A 19,935-nucleotide genomic window follows, 5' to 3' on the forward strand; every position below is an offset into this window, starting at 1 on the left:
CGTAGGTGGTGGTTCGATAATTGAAATTGAATTGTTGTGTATGGATTTGTGCTTAGAGTGGTTGTCTTAGTTGTTGTATTTGTCTTCTTGTCTCTTCTAGATTTTGCTTTACTCGTCTATGAGATGTGGGTTGTGTGCATGCGGTATTGCCTTTGTCCATATGTACATTTACACAATAGTTTCTTTTTAAAAAGAAATTCATGATTCATTTAAAAGAGTGAGCTAAAAGTACCACTTGGTATCATGGAATATGTGTGAGATTATTGTTCACATTAAATGCTTCCATGGAAAATACCATTATTTTTGCTAAAGTACGTTCTCATCTTAATAAGGTAAGGATGTAATTATAGAGTCGATAACTAAGAATTTAGCTCGAAATTTATTTTCCAAAATTTCGTTACTTCTCGAAGAGACCTCTTCAAAAATGAGTACAAACCGGTCTGTAGTGTTGGCTGGGGATTAATGTATAGACTCGAATACCTTGTGCTGGATCATGTTGCAGACCTCAAAGAATACAATAGGTGGCCGATGACAATGGCCTAGAATTTCAATTCAATAAAGAAATGGAACCAAGAGACAGTTTGGCTATCGATCATCGCAGTCGAGACGAGCGTTTGTTTCGTGACTCCACGGGCATAGGCAGAGTCCCCGGTGCCACCCACGATGGGAGCATACTTGACAGCATCCGTGGCAATCTCTATGCCCACCAGACTAAGGGAGCCATTGTAGTGCGGGGTGGCGAAGGTGAAGGTCTGCACGAGGAAAAGGGTGAGGATATCCTTGCCAGCGTCGCTGTACCATCCTTGGACGCGGCCCAATTGCATGGAGCTGAGAGAAGCAGCGGAGGTGAGGGGGTTATCGAAGGTATGGATGATGCCAAAGGAATTCTTCTGGGCCTCGGCGCGCTGGGCGGACTGGATGGCAGTGAAGGGGACAGGGTTGTCGAGATAAGTGTTATTCTGCACCGCTACATACATGTAGAAGTCGAGGGAGTGGGGTTTGTGGGTGGTCTTCGCAGCGGCCAGCAGTTGATGAGGCGGGGTGAGGAGGAGGGTTGAAAGGGCGAGGAGGATGAAGGCGATGCTAAAGTTGGGCATAAGTGCTGATATAGGGAGCAGCGAGTGGCAGAATAAGAAGGCAGGCTAGAGTTGCAGAATATGAAGCGAGTTGCAGAATGAGAAGGATGTGAGGGTGGAGTTGCAGAATAAGCAGGATGTGAGGTGTAGAATAAGCGAAGAAATTAAAAGGCTTCACCAAGACACAAATTAAAAAGAACATTAGTTACAGTACATTTGATAATCCATAATTTGAAGAAAAAATAACAATGTGTGAACCCATAAAACTCAAAAAAATCATACATTGTCAAAATTATGGAGACGACATTGTTTGGATGCATAACAAGACAAAGCACCCATAGACGCGCGCACAGACGCGTTTCATGAACTAAATAAAAAACTTACGGGCGCGTCTATTTGCGCATCTATTAGCGCGTCAGGAGACCCGCGTCTATTAGCGCGTCTATATATCAAACTTATGCGCGTATAGACGCGCTCATACACGTGTAAATAGACGCGCAAATAAACGCTTTGATAGACGCACGTATAGACGCATATCGAATAGACAGACGCGAATATAAACGCGCTGATAGACATGCCTTTAAAAAAAAAAATAAAATTTACAGAATACTGTGTATGTTGTGTATGCTATATAGTTACAAGAATCCCATATCCACATTCTGTAATTCAATTCTTACAGCCAACCTCATTTTAATTACAATTCCAAATAAAATATTACAACTCCAAAACGCAATAAAATTGAAAGCTCAAAAAGTGCTTGTATATACATATAGCACGAAGCTAAGCCACGTCATGTGGCTCCAAGTACAAAAAATAAGGAAGCTAAGCCATGTCATGTGGCTTCAAGTACAAAAAATAAGAGGAGTCTATATACAAGAGGCACGAAGCCAAGCCAATGGCTTTAAGTACAAAAAAGAATAGTAGCACTACTTCTACGACTAATCCTCGCTGCCTTCCACGCTCCCTGATGCGCTGCCTTCTGCGCTCCCTTCTGCACCTCCTTCCTCGTCTTCCTCGTCGTCTTGTGCAGGGGCACCCTGTAAACAAGGGACAACATATATCAATGTATGAAAAATCAAATCTTTACTTATAATTTTGGCATTATTTAATTACTTTCAAATACCTCGGGGGCATGTCCAGTCGCTCGGGTATACTGCTCCTCAGTAATCAACCCGTCATCATAGAAGTGCCTCCATGTATCTCCTCTGCGATGGTGGCGGTGGTAGGCTGTCTCCACTGGAGTAGGGTATCTACCCACGATCTCAAGCTGCATGACCGCGATACACTTTGTGGAGGGATTAGTACAAAGAAACAACCAACCTCCTAATAAACTACATAAGCAATATAATTTGAGATCGATACTTACAAATTGGGCCTCCCATGATTCAACACCCCCTGCTCCAAAATGCGCGCTCCCATACTCCTCCATCTGGATCCTCCGTGCCTCCAACGTGCTGCAGACTGGGCTCCTCCCTCGCTGACTTCATTGCCTTCTTCCACTCACGCTTCTGAGCGGTGTGGGGCGGGCCCCTTGGAGGTTGACCTGCCTCAAGTCTGGCAAGCTCCGCTAGTGCCTGCCTCTTAAGGGAAGATCTTTTATTGCTAAGTATCGTAACAATCTTTGACTTGTGGCCCATTTATCTGTGAACTGGCGATTGGGGGGGTTAGGATACCTAGAGCGAACAGTAGCGAGGGTCTCATCAGCCAACCTCTTTGGGTGGTCTTTATAGTGGATAAAGCAATCTCTGTAATTGTTAGCAATTACAGAGCGCATGAAGGCCATTACATCCTTTCCCCGCGCATCCATCAAGATGCCTCCTGTCTGGGTGATGTCATAATAAATCGTACCATCACCCAGAGGCACGTCCAAATCATCGGAATCATCATCCTCGGCCTCACCACCACATGGCCCAAAGCACTGTGCCATGCATCCGCCACCGCTCTCCCTACTACTACGCCTGCCACCCTGTCGTGTCGAGCTCGTACGCTGGCCACTCGTAGCTGGGGACTACGCGGGACTACGCTGACCACTCGTAGCCGGAGAACCGAGTCTCGACAGCTGGGGAGTACGTCGACGGCTCGCTGAGGCAGAAGGACCTCCTGAAGGCATGGGGGAAGGGGCATAAGACGGGATGGCAGAAGGGACATAAGACGGCATGGGGGAAGGGGCATAAGACAGTACGGGGGAAGGGGCATAAGACGGGGCATAAGACTCTGCTGGGGTGATCTCAGGCGGTGTGGGGTGGCTCGGAGTCTGTACTGCCGACTCCTGGGGAGTGTTAAGGGTACCCGTCATGTACCCGTATAACTCCGCAGGACTAGGAGGGTGCCCTAAAATATTATATAAATCCTTCCATGTCGATTCACGCGGATCAGGTGAGCTAGAAGCACTTCCTCCCCACATGTTAAACTGGAAAAAAATAAACAAATCTATTACTTTGGGAGCTGAGAAGAAAGGGGGGAAAAAAAAAAAGAGGCTCTGTCAGAGCGCATCTATAGACCCGTCTAATCTTCGCGTCTATAAACGCGTCTAACAGAGCGTTTAACAGTTCAAGTAAAAGCGCGTCTATCACCGCGTCTAACAGACCGTCAGAACATCCGTCTAACAGTGCGTTAAAAAGCGCGTTTAACAGCCCGTCCAAACATCCGTCTAACAGCGCATCTAAAAGCGCGTCTAACAATTCGTTTAAACTTCCGTTTAACCGATCGTCTGTTTGGGCGTCTATATCCGCGTCTGTGCCTGTCTGTAGCAAGCCAGACGCGCTAGTAGACGCGCCTGTAGATGCGCATTTAGACGCGCCCTCAGACACCTGTATACACGCACTCCGACAGTCGAGAATACTCAAAAGTGAAAAAGGACATTTCGCCCGACAAAAGAACGTGTCGCTCATACCTAGATGCTGCGTTTCGTGGATGCGAAAAGTACAAAACTGGAAAGAGCAAGCAAGAACAACTTCAAAAGGACTTACTTGAAAAAAGGTATGGGAGGATCTTTCTTTTCCAAACTTGTTTCTTCTCCTCCTCTTCTCCTTGTTTGTACTCCTCCTCTTCTTTAGGCTTGGAAGCAAGCTGTGTAGGTACGGTCCCTTTGTCTTGAGTGAAAGCTTGGAACTGTGTGTGTATGGGAGGCTCTCTCTTAAGCTTCGAATCTATAGAACTGCTAATAATGAAGGAAGAAAGCCGCTCGCGAAGTTTAAGTAGTTAAAAGAAAAGCAAAGCGAGCGGTGCGCCGAAAAGCAGGTTTAAAAGTCGCGGGTATAGTCGCGTCTATTAGCGCGTCTATAGTCGCGTCTGAATACATAGAGTGGGGGCCTCTATAGGCGCGTCTATTAGCACGTCTATAGGCATGTTTAAATACACAGAGTAGATGCGCAAATAGACGCGACAGTAGACGCGACGATAGACGGGCAGTTAGACGCGACACAGAGTTTTTAAGTTATGCATTTGAAGAAGAGCAAATTTGGTGGGTTGTTTGTTTGTAGGATGTCTCCATCTTCAACAAGCAGCTCCAGTGAGGATGAATCCCTCCATATCCACCATCGCGAAATGTGGTTGGAGCAAAAAATCAAATGTCTGTGTGATCGATGTCGAGGAAACATGTATCGTGCACACAGGATTACGCTCAATCATATCTCAAAGTATGGAGAATGGGATGTGACCGTAAACAGGGTAAGGATTTGTAAGTTAAGGTTGATTGAGATACCTATGGGTGTTCATATGTTTGAGTTATAATGATCCCGTTTTAATTTGATACAGGATGCAGTGCCACACCCGCACATGTTACCCTATGCCCGTCGTGAGGAGACGAAGCGTCGGCGATATGAGGTGGGATCTTCAAGAGGGACCGTTACGGATGCATGGAGTGATGGTGATAGTAGCCCTCCACCATTACCTCATGAAGCCGTGGAGGAGGAGGTGTTTGATGATATGGTGCGGGATTTATATGTCCATCAAGGGAGGGATAATAGCATGGAGCAGGATGATCTTTTTACCGCAACATCGACTCCACTGTTTGAGGGGTGCACATTCTCTGTTCTACGTGCCTCCCTTGAGTTGCTAAACTTGCAAACCATCTATGGATGGAGCAATGCAAGTTTGAATGCATTACTCAAGTAAGCTTTAATTTAAAGTCGATTTTGCAAACATGATGAATTATGCACGTGGGTCAATTATTCGAATGCTTTTCCTCATTTATGGTCTTCACGTGCAGGCTATTGTGTAAAATGCTTCCAAGGGAGAATAAATTACCGACCTCAAGAGATATGGCAAGGCAACATGTGACCTCTCTTGGAGGATTAGATTACAAGCGCATCCATGCATGTGTCAACGATTGCGTTTTGTTTCGTGGACTACATAAGGATGCAAGAGAGTGTCTTACTTGTGGAGAGGCAAGATATAGAGCAGATCTCAAAACCTTGGACGTGCCTCGTAAGGTATTGCGACATTTTCCCATAATCCCTCGCATCCAACATATGTTCAAGTGCAAATCTATTGCAGAGCTCATGTCATGGCATTCCTCCCATCGATCAACCGATGGCAAGTGGAGAACTCCCGCGGACTCTCCTGCGTGGAAGCATATTGAAGACACATGGCCAAGCTTCAAGGAAGAACCTAGGAGCTTGAGACTTGGATTGGGTATGGACGGTGTGAACCCATTTTGTCTAAAAAGCACGTCTTACAGTGTATGGCCAGTGGTATTGGTGAATTACAATCTTCCACCCTCTATGGCTATTAAGAAAGGACATGTCATGCTGTCCCTTCTAATTCCAGGGAAACATAAAGTCAAAAACCCTGATGTTTATTTGGAGCCTTTGATTGATGAGCTAGAGATACTTTGGAGAGGTATCGAGGTGCATGATGTGAGCAGGCCTCCCTCGTCACGAGACTTCAACTGCAAAGCAGTCTTGATGTGGACGATGCATGACTTCCCAGGCTATGGCGAGTGTTCAGGTAAGCATTGCATTTTTTAATTATGAATAGGCAAGGACGTGGCACCCTAAACCCACCTTCCACTCTTAATTGCATCTATTGTTTCAGGTCTCACTACATCGGGTTACCATGCATGTCCTGTTTGTGGTCCTTCGCTAGTTGCCTCATGGGCAGACACATTGAATAAGGTCATCTATGAGAATCACCATCGATTTCTCCCACCTGATCATCCTAGATATGTTGCCCCTTGGAATGAAGTCCTCCCACAATCACTCACCGCGGGAGATTGGATGAGAATTTGGGACGGATCCACGACTCCTCCACCACTTGGCATGAGCCGGTAAGGATTTGTAACTATTGGTTGGAAGTAAAGATAAGCTATATTGGTTGAAAGTGAAGATTGCACGCTAACACTTTATTTTGTTTAGATACTCCATCTTTTATCGTTTACCATATTGGTCCCACCTCAAGATCAATCACCTGCTCGATCCCATGCATATCTTCAAGAATGTGGCATCTACCATTTGGGAGCATTTGAATGGGACACGAGATTCGGCAGGCATAAGGGAGGATCTACGTACCACAGGGAGGATGCGTGAAGCTTGGCCTCAAGAGAGACCAAATGGGCGTGTTTTTTTACCTCGTGCACCGTGGATGTTATCAAAGCTAGAGATGGCGACGGTGAAGCGTGCTATTACTACAATTCGTACTCCCACTGGATGCATGAGGTGTTTGAAGGGAGCCTTTACAAAGAGCAAGAAAAGAGGTGTAGAGCAATTATATGGCTTGAAATCTCATGATTGGCACAAGATGCTCCAAGTAAGTATTTTATATGCATAATATCTTTTTCCTTTCAAATTTGTGAGTGAATAGCTATAAGCAACTAATCAACCACCTCCTCGCGGGTTCAGTTCATACTACCTACTAGCATTTCACGTAGTGCATCAAAGGACGTGAAAGATTGTATTTACAAGATGGGCGAGCTTGTGAGGTATGTGAGCTCAAAGGAAATAGATCCCACCACGCTTGAGAATGCTCGAGTTATGTCAGTGGAGGCGGTTTGTTTAGTGGAGGAGACATTTCCACGTTCTATTCTCAAAGCCAACTACATCTCATAGTGCATTTGGTGGATGAGATTGCTATATGCGGTACTATACATGCACGATGGTTGTTCTTCCTCGAGCGCTTCATGAAGACCTTGAAGGGCTTCGTGAGACAAAATGCAAGACCCGAAGGTAGCATGGCCGAGGGTTGGTTGGTACAAGAGTCACTTGTATATATTTCTGAGTTTCTTGTTGATGTGGATAGCTCTCTCCCACGACTATGGAGAGATGATGAAGACCTAAGGATGACCTCTATTGTGCCTCAAGGAAGAGGATGCAACAAAGTAATAGACACGGAGTTGCGTAATAGTATCAACCTCTTTTGCGTGCTTAATAGTGATGTGATGAAAAGATGGGTGACAAGATACGAGGATGCAAAGGCAAGAAGACAAGAAGAAAGGGCCCTCTTTCGTACACACCACGGATCTTGTGTGCCATACCCTCAGCGTCTAAGAGCACTTCCAAAGGATATTCATGTGGATTGGCTACTTGATGAAATGGAGAAAGCAGAGAAAGACGAGGGGATGCATATCACAATGGAAGAATGGGAGTATGCTAGGGGATGCATGAGCAAGGTCGGTATATAGAATGTTATGCATAAGTTAGGAGGTTTTTATAATTTAGATTGCTTATTTAATTGATTTTTTCTTGGTGTAGTGCACTATGTTCAATGCTATATGGTGTGAGGGCAAGCATTTTCGAACACAACAGATTGATGATAAGAGAAACACACAAGATTGCGGCGTCATTGCTAGCTTTGAGGGAGCCAATGGAGTCATGGATGATTATTGTGGCATAATCCAAGATATCATTATGCTTGACTTTCGACGCTTCTTTGTGTATGTTTTGGATGTAAGGTGGTTTAAGGACGTGGTGGAAAGAGGCCCTAATGCAACAATCAAACGCCATGCAAGTGGCTTTGTAACTATTGACTCCACAAAGTTTTGGCAAAGTAGGAAGGACACACTAATACTACCGCAACAATGTGAACAGGTACTGTGCACACACATAAAAATACTCGCTTTTAAATATTTGATGCAAGAAAAGTAACATGATTGTATTTGTGTTTGAATTATGTTGTCTATCAACCAATGGTGGATAATAATAGGTGGTGGCATGTCATACCTATTATGCCACGTTCCAAAGTGATGTATAGTACATTTACTAATATGGAGTGTATGGAGGATGATCATGCCCATGGACGTGATGATGACCGTTATACAAGAGAGGAGGATGATCATGAGATAGGAGATATAGATATTGAGGCCGGCATTACCCATGAGAACGAGCCTACCATTGGAGATCTTGATTACGATGAGCACATGAGTGGCACAAGTAGTAGTGGGTTGAATGTATTTGTAGATCTAAACACTTGTTTGGATTTTGAAGTAGATAGTTTGGCAAGGGTTGATCTCATTGAGGATGAGATTGAACCGTAGCCCCACAATTGATATTGGCAAAACTATTTTACATATTGTCTCATTCTCCTCATTTCCCTTAATTCTTGTATATGTGGGCTTGCAAAAAATTATGTGCTTTGGTAATCATGGGCAATGTTTGGAAAGCAATGATGTACACCAAAATCTCACTTTCTGTATTCTCTGGAGCGCGTCTAACCCCGCGTCTAAATGCGCGTCTGAGTCTCAGTGTAAATGCGCAAATACACGCGTAAATAGACGTGCTAATAGACGGGATGTTAGACGGGCCCGTATTTTCTCAAGTCTAATGCGCTAATAAATGCGGTATTTGACGCGCAAATAGACGGGCATTTAGCCGCGCTAATAGACGCGCCCGTAATTTCTCTACTAAAGCAACGCCTATAGACGCGCCCGCTATTTTGCGCGTCTACCAAGCGCGTCTATAGTTGCTTTGTGTTGTTGTGATGGAATATGGAATGAGCTCATGAAAATTATACAAAAATAGCCATCACCGATTTTTAATCCACGCTTCAAAGGCTTACAATTGATAGACCTTTGATCACCTAAAAGAACACAATGATACAAAAAACAGTGTGAAAATTTGTCACCCAACAAAGTCTGAAGAGGCTTTCAAAGAGCACTGGCATACTGCTAGGTTCTTCTTGATGTCAATTGTAAAACCTCTTTGTATACAACATTTGTGGTACAACTCATTTTAGCATCTTCATCACTAACCTGATCCACACTCTCTAGAAGGAATACTTTGACTACATTTGATGATCGGACACGTGAGAAAGCCATGTATAATTGCCCATGACTAAACAGTGGTGTCGCCAAGTATAAGCCTAGGATAGATATTGTTTGGCCCTGTGCCTTGTTTATCATCATGCCAAATGCTAGTCGAACAGGAAATTGCCTTCTTCTCATATCGAATGGAAGTTTCAAGTTACTGGGAATGAAAGTTACTGTTGGAATGAACATCCTATCTCCAACATTGGTACCAGTGATAATCTTAATTTCCAATACCTTCGTGTGGAACTCTTTGCATATCAGCCGAGTCCCATTGCATAATCCCTGTCAAGGATTTAGATTGCGCAACAAAATGAGGGGAGCATTTTGTTTCAAAACCAGTCGATGAGGTGGGTATCCACCACCAAGATCGAGCATGTTAAGATACTCTACTGCATACAAAAAAGAATCTCACATGAGCTCTGTACTAAATCTACACTTAGATACTCCTTTTCCTCATTGGGCATTGCCTTTAGTGTAGTAGCATTGAATGCATTAACTTCAAGGTTTCGAGGTGCGAGAATAGCATGGTCTCAAAAACACGGTGCATAATCCACAACGCTTGCAAGTCCTATATATATGCACTCAATCAGACCTTCCATAGAGTTTGTCCTTAAAAGCATCTTTGATGGTATTGCAACAGTGTCTTCTCTTATACACTTGCTAGTTCCATTTCCAATATCTAACACCCATTGTATGAATCCTGCTCTATTGAATTATCACCTTCTTCAATAACCCACATATTCTACACTAGCTTCAATACCTTGATGCATCTCCAAATCCTTGAGTGGCACAATGTAGAGTTGACAATATCTTCTCGTCTTGCCTTGGCAATAACTGGCAAGACCTGCCTAAAGTCCCCCCCTAACAACACCACCTTTCCACCAAACAATTGGTCATTTGACATGATATCTTGTAGTGTCCTGTCCAATGCCTCAAATGCGAATCGATGAGTCATAGGTGCCTCATCCCATATTATCAACTTTGCTATCTTCAAAACATCTGCAAGATGACTGTTAACCTTTTTATTGCAACTGCTGCTAGTGATATCCAAATCCAGTGGTATCTTGAACCGCAAGTGTACTGTGCGTCCATTGCTTAGTAACAATGCTGTAATCCTAGAAGAAGTGCATGCCAAAGTAACATGCCCTCCTCGCACAACCGAGAAAGCAAACAATTGTATAAGAAAGTCTTTCCAGATCCTCCTGAACCATCAAGAAAAAACACCGCACCAACATTTGCATAGACCGCTGCCAGAATCTGATCGAAGGCAGTCCGTTGACAATGATTTAAGGTACTTTCCATCTGTTGACCAAGTCATGCCTCACTCTCAAAACCAAACATTCTTTCTTCTTGCAATAGAGCATTTGTAGTTGGCAGAATTTGATCGAAGGCAGTCCGTTGACAATGATTTAAGGTACTTTCCATCTGTTGACCAAGTCATGCCTCACTCTCAAAAGCAAACATTCTTTCTTCTTGCAATAGAGCATTTGCAGTTGCCAATACACATGATCTACCCAAGGTAGGCAATCCATCAAACTCTACCAACCTTCTCCCATGTTGTTGGAGAATGTGCTCCAAGTGCCATAGAGCCTCCTTTCGTGCTAATCCAGGATGGTCAACCATACTTGATTCAAATGCATGGAAGAAATCATCCGATAGATCGCCACAAAATTACTGGAGATGTTGGCTCACAAAAAATCAAAATTGCAACAAAAAGGTGCCTCAACTATTTGCTATTTTGATGTAAAATGGCCTCTAGCACGTAGATAAACTATTCCTCATCACTTTCCAACAACCCTAGTCTAGCTACACATGTTGCCTTGAAAGTAGGGTAAACTTGCCCATAAAAAGTGCGCAAGTCATCAAAACACTTACAACCCTTGCAAACATTAAGTAGCATACACATGAAATATAATTCACCAGTAGATGGAGAAGTGTTATACATTCGACAAATGCTATTGCCCGGCCTTCTTCTAGACCACTTGTTATTGGATTTGTTCCAAACCATCTCGCATGGAAAGTCACTATAAAGCAAATTATTTGCATCATGTTGCAATCGGTTGTAAGTGAACCATTCTGTGAGGCTAGTCTTTCTGTTATGTTCCCTATCCACCACATTGTGCAAATCATCATCATGTCTGAATATCACATTATTTAACATCGGAAGATGGACCTGAAACCTTTGTACATCTGGCTCTTCATCATGCATATCATACTCATAAATGTGCCAGCATGCTTCTGATGCTGATACTTAATGTGCATCTAGGTAATTGTTTATCTCATCAATTCCACAATTGACTGGGTTGTGTAGTTGTCCTTGTCCTTCCACATGATTTATCTGCATCTTGACAGTTGCTCTGTCATGTCCCTTATACACATATTTATATAAATACTTGACTGTAGTAATTGTGGAACAAATTTCAATGTTGATATGTGCCTTGTACTTCATAGAGAGGAAAGGATTGAATGGCACAATCCACTGATTATCCACTATACCCTCTTTCACCCATATCTTTCTACCATCATCTCAATGCATGTAGATAGGGTAACCATCGTTACCCACCATAATAGAATAAGAGAATGGACGTGGATAGTGACGACTGCATTTGCCATCAAACATGTAAGCATCAGAGACATTAAGAGCACTGCATGGGCCATGAACATTGCATTATGCAATAATCTCATGCAACTCAGGGAAAAGGGTTTTATCTGGAACTTCTGCACATACCAATTGATCATAGTGACCAACCTGAGTAGGTTTGAATGCACCTTCCAAAATCAATAGTATGTGTGAGTGTGGAAGACCTCTCATTTGAAACTCAATCACACATACATACCCAACAACTTTTCCAAACAAATCATGATTTATAATCGACTGCATCAGATCCTTGTGTTTTTTATAAAATACATGGGTTGTCAAATCAGGGCGATCTTGTGCTCTTTGACCTAGCAACAATCCTTCAGATATTTCTAACCATTTTGGGTTGCACGTAGAATGTAATAAACAAATCTAGTTTACCCTTTTTCCTCACAATTGCCATTGCATCCTGGTATAACTGGCACATATACTGTAGTCCTCCTATAAAAGATGATGGCAACACAACTAATAGCATTGCCCAGTACATTATGCACTGCATCAGCTATGTTTAGCATGTCCATCAATCCTTGATAAACTTTTGCACGTAAAGAAGATTGATTGTTGCGTATCCTGCACACTAATCTGGACTCTTCCATACTACTATATGCATCAACAATATATTGTTGCAATAATCTCCCCCCTCATAGAAGGCACACACTTGTATCAGGCCTTACCTACAGACGGTACGCATAATACTGTCTCTGTGTTGCACAATTTTTCCTTTGTACATCATGTAATGATACGTGAGTAAGAACATCTAGATATAAGGGATATATAAATGCCATCCATCCTCCCCTTGGGGAAATAGAAGAACATACATGAGTGACATGTATGATCAATGAAAATTTGATATTCTGGTTATCAATCCATTGCATCATAAAAACTGGATGTCTCTATTCCCAACATTAAAATCATCCCCTTGCCCTGGCATGATAGCAGCAACCTCGCTAGCTGTTGGGACCAAGTATTGTCTTGAGGTTGACCGGCTCTCACAAATTACCATCTTCAAGTCTGCATGTGGATTTCTTCTCAATACTTCCCCCACAACAACTAGTGCACTGGCATACGGATTGCATTCATGCATCATCCTTTGCAACAATTCCAAAATATCTAGATTCAAACCAGGCATCCCATCCAAATGGTTTTGCAACTCATGATCTGTATCATGGACATATAATTGTGCAAACCGTGGAAGCTCCTGTCTAGACTCATCAGGTAGTAAACTCCTGACACGAAGGTACACTATGCCATGAATCTAAAAATTATGTATACCCCTATTCCCAAAAAACATTTGATCATCAACTTGGGCTCCCAATGAGGCAAACACCATGACACTATTATAGGCTTTTATATTATCCTTAAATGATCTGCTTCTAGCATCACTTCCATGAAGTAGAACTTTTAAAATCTCTAGTGGATCTTCCAATGGCAACAACAATGACACACAGCCAAATTTTCAACAATACTTTCCCACAACTTGATGCATACTTTTGGTCTCTTGCTTCCACAATTGAGCATGACAAAAACTACATATGCAATCCATACCTCCAAGTGAATGAACAATAGGACTATTTGAAACCAATGGATACAAAGATGGGTGCCCTATGTCATCCCTTAGTTGAAATCGATTCAAGATAGATAGGATCCCCCTAGAACCTAAACTTGCATTCCTATTGCTGCCAACAACATGCTCTCATGCCCTTGACTGCCCATAATCCATAACTGCATCCAATTGAATTATTGTACCTGTTACTGGAGCATCTATTGTATTTCTTCCCCCAACAACACAATGCTGCACATTCGGTGCACCATCAAGGAGAAAAGTAGATTTTGCTGGCTCTAGAAAGTGAGAATCCATGCTTGCATGTGGCTGCACTCTCACACTTCTAATTGCAGTACAAAAAACATTCCCTTCTCTAAGACTATCAGCAAATTCCATACTCATACATTCCATAGCTGTAGTCGTACCTTGTTTTTTGAGCATTGTTCTCTGCCTAGCAATATTATGACGTGCCTTATGTGTTGAATGCACTAAACTTCTCTTATCAAGACACGTTAAATTATCTACATTCCATTGCACATCATTATGTCCCTGCATTTGATTATGTTGTCTGCAATGAACAACCTCTACAATTGGCCCCATGTGTCTAAAGCCTTGTTTTTTCAACATTGTTCTCTGTCTAGCAATACTGCGACGTGCTGTGTGTGTTGAATCCCATAATTTTCTCCTATGACAACTTGTTTCTTTTGCCATTGTCTGTTTATGAACACAACCATATATACCTTATTCTCTCTCTCTCTATCTATTTATCTATATATATATATATATATAAGGTTTGGGATTTATGGCATATAAGGCAAAGGATTAAATTGTCAATCAAATAAATGGATTGTACATGGACTCATTTGGTAGAAGTAATGATGCATGCCAAATGGAGTCAACAAATAGAAATATTCATGCATGCTAAATGGAATTCTTGATAATGAGAAATGCAAAAAATATACTTCCTATTGTAATTTCGTAGCATGCAGCTTTCACCTTTTCGCTTAAGATATGCATCCATGGCTTGTTGCATCCATGAAACATTTGTAGGTGTAAATGCTTTGTGGGTGTGAGTGCATGCACATGAGTGCATAATTGCATGCATATATGTGTTATTCATGCAAAGATATGTATGGAAAGACTCAATGCCATGTATGTAGATGTAACCTAAAGAATATGGTGAGACTAACATGTATTCTAGTAAAATACAAAGATTGGGAACTAAGATGAATAGCATAAGGGTGTGACTACATGCACATGAGCGATATATGTAGGTAAGTTGTGTGTATGTTTGTATCTACATGCATGATGTAGGCTAATATCATAATTAAATATGTACTCAAAAAGAGAGTGCATTAAATAAATGTATCTAAAGGACCTAGGATCATTCAAGGTTACTCACTTATATTCATATATTTCACTCATCGAACTTTCTTCCTTACCTTCCATGACATAAGCAATTGCATAAGTGAGAACTCTACTCATAGAGTATTATGTTACAAAGATTTGCAAAGGTTATGGCCTTGTAAATGGGGCATCCTCCAAGAGATAACCAGAGAAAACATAGTATGCATCAAATTGCATACATTGCATGCTCCTTCTACATTATTTGAGAAGATTGTGAGCACATAAAATGGACTTAGATGAAACCTAAAGAGGAGGGTGACACCTTCTTGTAACATATATGCAAGTAAAATACAAATATTGGGAAGTGAGAGAGAGAGAGACTCTAACACACTTTAAATAAGTGTCTCACTCACATATAAGTAATGATGCGTGCCAAATGGAGTCAACTAATAGAAATATTCATGCATGCTAAATGGAATGCTTGATAATGAAAAAGACAAAAAGAAGCTATAACTTCCTATTGTAATTTCATAGAATAAAGCTTTAACCTTTTTGCTTAAGATTTGCATCCATGGCTTGTTGCATCCATGAAACATATGTAGGTGTAAATGCTTTGTGGGTGTGAGTGCATGCACATGATGCATGCATATATGTGTAAATTCATGCAAAAATATGTATGGAAAGACTCAATTCCATGTATGTAGATGCAACCTAAAGAATATGGTGAGACATTCTTGTAACATATTCTAGTAAATAACAAAGATTGGGAACTAAGATGAACAGCATAAGGGTGTGACTACATGCACATGAGCGATATATGTAGGTAAGTTGTGTGTATGTATGTATCTACGTGCATGACATACGCTAATATCATAAAAAGAGAGCGCATTAAATAAATGTATCTGAAGGACCTAGGATCATTCAAGGTGACTCACTTATATTCATATATTAAGTGCCTCATCGAACTTTCTTCCTTACCTTCCATGACATAAGAAATTGCATAAGTAAGACCTCGACTCATAGAGTACTATGTTATAAAGATATAGATTACGGCCTCCTCCAAAAGATAACCAGAGAAAACATAGTATGCATCAAATTGCATACATTGCATGCTCCTAAAATGGACTTAGATGCAACCTAAAGAGGAGAGTGACACCTTCTTGTAACATATATGCAAGTAAAATACAAATATTGGGAAGTGAGAGAGAGAGAGAGACTCAAACACACTTTAAATAAGTGTCTCACTCACAGATATCCATGTATTTCTATTTACATGTACAATCCATAATTATTAAAATTTTACATTAATTTGACTTACATTGCCACATATATCACAAATAAAGATAAGAAAGCTCAAAAAAAGTTATTATTACAATTGAAAACCAAATACATAAGTTTTGTGTGGTAGGCACAATAGGCTATCCTACTAAATAACTTAAGATTGACCCCAGTATGCAAATAACATAGAAGAACTTTGCGATCCTTTACAAAAATCAATATAGAAGTCCCAAAACCATCTCAATTTTCATGAGTTGTAATGTGCTACTTATGACTCATCCTTGTCATCAAGGCTGTTAGCCTCTTCAAACCAATTTTGAATGTTGACACCTCAGTGCACAACAAATCAACTTGCTCTTTTAGCTTGTCAACTTGCAACCTACATCCTCTATCACATACTACTGAGCCTTCTTCACCCCCCCTAAAAGTTGTCATACATACTGGTTCGTGTCATTTACATTATTCTCAATATGAGAAATCCTCTCAATGAGAGTTTCAGAGGATGCGCCCCTATCCTCTATTTCAACCCTCAGTACCTTCCTCACGAATTATCATAAACCAAGCCTAATTAGCAACATTGCCTAATTTAAGCTGCCCAAATAAAACCAACACTACCTTGATTTAAGAAAGAGAGAGAGAGAGAGAGAGAGAGAGAGAGAGAGAGAGAGAGAGTTTAACACACTTTGAATAAAAACTAATTTCATTTTTTATTTATATTAAAAGCAAGTGGCAAGGAGAAAACATCACCTACCTCACCAAGCAAAAGAAGTCCTAGTCTGGAGCGCTACTACTAATAGCTCAATGGAGTGCCTGCAAAAATAAAAGATAATATTAAAAAAAAACCTTTAAAAAGAATGTTTGGTTGTTCTTTCACAAAAGACACACACACACACACACATCCTTTCAAGTATATTTTGTCATTATAGTTCTCGACCACGAAGGTCACGTCGAATTCATCAACCATTTTGAATTAGCCTATCACGTGCAAATGTAGTTTTGTAGCTCTAAAAGTCTAAGTATTCATCGAAAGCGTTTACAAAAACCTCTAAGTTGATATTTTGTAAAGACTTCATTCAAAATTTGGAAGTTTTAAGCAAAAATATATCTATTTTGTAAGTTTTAGACCTTTTATTTTCAAATTTAAAACATTTTCACAAATTTCCATTCACCTTCTATTTATGAACATTAGTGAAGGCCATAACTTCCCTCCCCCAACGCTTCTTGTACGGGTATTTAAGGAGAATCACCCCAAGGTCTCCAAGAAGACAAAGATCAAAACAAATCCAAGCATTCTCAAAAGTCTTCTCTATGCACTCCCTTAGCTCTGTACCTCTACTCACTATCACCTTCTCATGGGCAACCCCCTTCAACTTCACTCCACCTCTCCCTATACCCCTCTCATGGCAACTCCCTCAACCCCTTACCTCTAATCACCAACCTTTCCTTGTGGCTGCCCCCCCCCCTAAATAAAAGAAAAAAGAAAAATTTGTGTCCCACCTTCCCCTCCCCTCTCCTTATGGTTTCTCTCTCTCTCTCTCTCTCTCTCTCTCTCTATTACTTTGCTCTCTCTAGCTTAACAAATCATGTGATGGATAGAAACTCTTACCATATTAAATACCTTACATAGTATACTCTCAAATCACGATGCACTTTTATAGTTTACGGACATCATACAAATACATTACTATGGATGGCTACTCTAAGCTATAAGGAAACTATATAAAACATCATAAGGTACACCACTCCATCTTTCATAGGTTTTAAATTTAATTAGAAGAGATGCAAAGGTATACCTTATTATTTCTCACCATTAGCCCCTAACCTATTGCCCTCCATTCTAACACATTCTCAATGAAGGTTTTCCCTTATAAAGTATAAGAAATGTGGATCATTATTGCCCATTTCATGCATTTTTTAAAGATATGCCAATATGTCAAACATACATCATAACTATTCTCCTTAATGCATTCTTATGTAATGAATAGGCTTCCCATCTTCACTATAATTTAATATAGATGTCCACGATATTCCCACGTCTTGTCACCATTAAAGCATACTTAGCATTAAAGAATATGGTAGAATGCAATCCAATTTAAATAAACATCCAATCACATCCAAATAATATCTTTATAAGTGCCTATGGTTATGTTTGGCAAACTTTTTCTACAAAGGCCTCAATGTTGGTCTTGTAGGTTCAAAAGCACAATTTTTTTGCTACACAACCTAATTAAGCATCTGGCTTATCTATTTCTTTCACACACACATTGATCACCCTAGCCATTTCGTGGCGTATGCTACTTTTTAAAAATGCATGCGTGCATGTACTTTATATAATTAAAGCCCTATATTAAAGTAAGAAACGTTTGATGAGAGCCTTGAGCCTCCCTTAGCATCAAACTATCTTAGAAAAATGCCATAAATGTTTTTGTTTTAAAAACATGGACATCCCCCTCACCTCTCCTTGCATTTGCTCTCTCTCTCTCTCTCTCTCTCTCTCTCACTTTGCTCTCTCTAGCTTGACAAATCATGTGATGGATAGAAATTCTTACCATATTAAATACCTTACATATTATCCTCTCAAATCACGATGCACTTTCATGGTTTACGGACATCATACAAATAGATTACTATGGATGGCTACTCTAAGCTATGAGGAAACTATATAAAACATCATAAGGTACACCACTCCATCTTTCATAGGTTTTCAATTTAATTAGAAGAGATGCAAAGGTATACCTTATTATTTCTCACCAGTATCCCCTAACCTATTTCCCTCCATTATAACACATTCTCAATGAAGGTTTTCCCTTATAAAGTATAAGAAATGTGGATCATTATTGCCCATTTCATACATTTTTTTAAAGATATGGCAATATGTCAAACATACATGATAACTATTCTCCTTGCATTCTTATGTAATGAATAGGCTTCCCATCTTCACTATAATTTAGTATAGATGTCAACAATATTCCCACTTGTCACCATTAAAGCATACTTAGCATTAAAGAATATGGTATAATGCAATCCAATCTAAATAAACATCCAATCATATCCAAATCATATCATTATAAGTGCCTATGGTTATGTCTAGCAAACTTTTTCTACAAAGGCCTCAATGTTGGTCTTGTAGGTTCAAAAGCACAATTTTATGGCTACAAAACCTAATTAAGCATCACTACTACACAAAGGCCTTATTCCGATGGTTAAGCATCGACGTTTAGCCCGTGCGGGACGCTAATCGTCGGTATGCAAAGCGGTCTTAAAAAGTGTCGCTATATAGCGACACTTGCCAGACTTGTATAAAGTCATTATATGGCGACATTTTATAGAGTGTTTTTTTTCCCATACTGACCTTTAAATATAGTTTTACCCAATGACAAAAAAATTTTCTTTTCATACATGTTTGATCCTTTGAAAGAATAAAAGTATAAGAGCATGTACATCAAGTTGGAAGATCATATATTCATGTCCATGTTTGACACTTGGCAAGTCTAGTGTGCCAAACAAGTCTATCTCCAACTCTATATTGAGTTGATCTCCTATATCATCATCGTACTCTGGCATCGTACGTTCACCATAGACTTGATCATCTTCTTCAATAAAGTCGGGTGATTCTTGATGATCATCATCTTCTTCCTCAATATCATGATCTCCATCTTCCTCCCATATGATGTGATTATGCACATCTTCCTGTTGGCTCATATTGTAATCTTCATCTTCTTCTCTAAATCCATGTGGATCAATTGGATCTAGCATTGGTAGTGGCATCTCCATATCCACATCTCTATCTTCAAAAATTTGCTTACTTCGT

General features: G+C 40.6%; 1 protein-coding gene across 1 annotated transcript; it reads right to left on the reverse strand.

Annotated features, from left to right (window-relative positions):
• Positions 1 to 444: 444 nt before the first annotated feature.
• On the reverse strand, positions 445 to 1,197 carry LOC147903599 (disease resistance response protein 206-like). The gene has a single exon (XM_087372971.1). It carries the CDS (start codon positions 1,095 to 1,097, stop codon positions 540 to 542), a length of 558 nt encoding a protein of 185 aa, XP_087229097.1. The 5' UTR covers positions 1,098 to 1,197; the 3' UTR covers positions 445 to 539.
• Positions 1,198 to 19,935: the final 18,738 nt, after the last annotated feature.

Source organism: Dipteris shenzhenensis, chromosome 3 (genome assembly GCF_047967505.1).
Source record: "Dipteris shenzhenensis isolate YYH24624 ecotype China chromosome 3, Dip_SZ_1.0, whole genome shotgun sequence".
NCBI classification, from domain to species: Eukaryota; Viridiplantae; Streptophyta; class Polypodiopsida; order Gleicheniales; family Dipteridaceae; genus Dipteris; species Dipteris shenzhenensis.

Bases quoted from the DNA above. Each gene is read 5' to 3' on its own strand.
- LOC147903599 (XM_087372971.1), bottom strand. From the start codon at position 1,097: ATGCCCAACTTTAGCATCGCCTTCATCCTCCTCGCCCTTTCAACCCTC.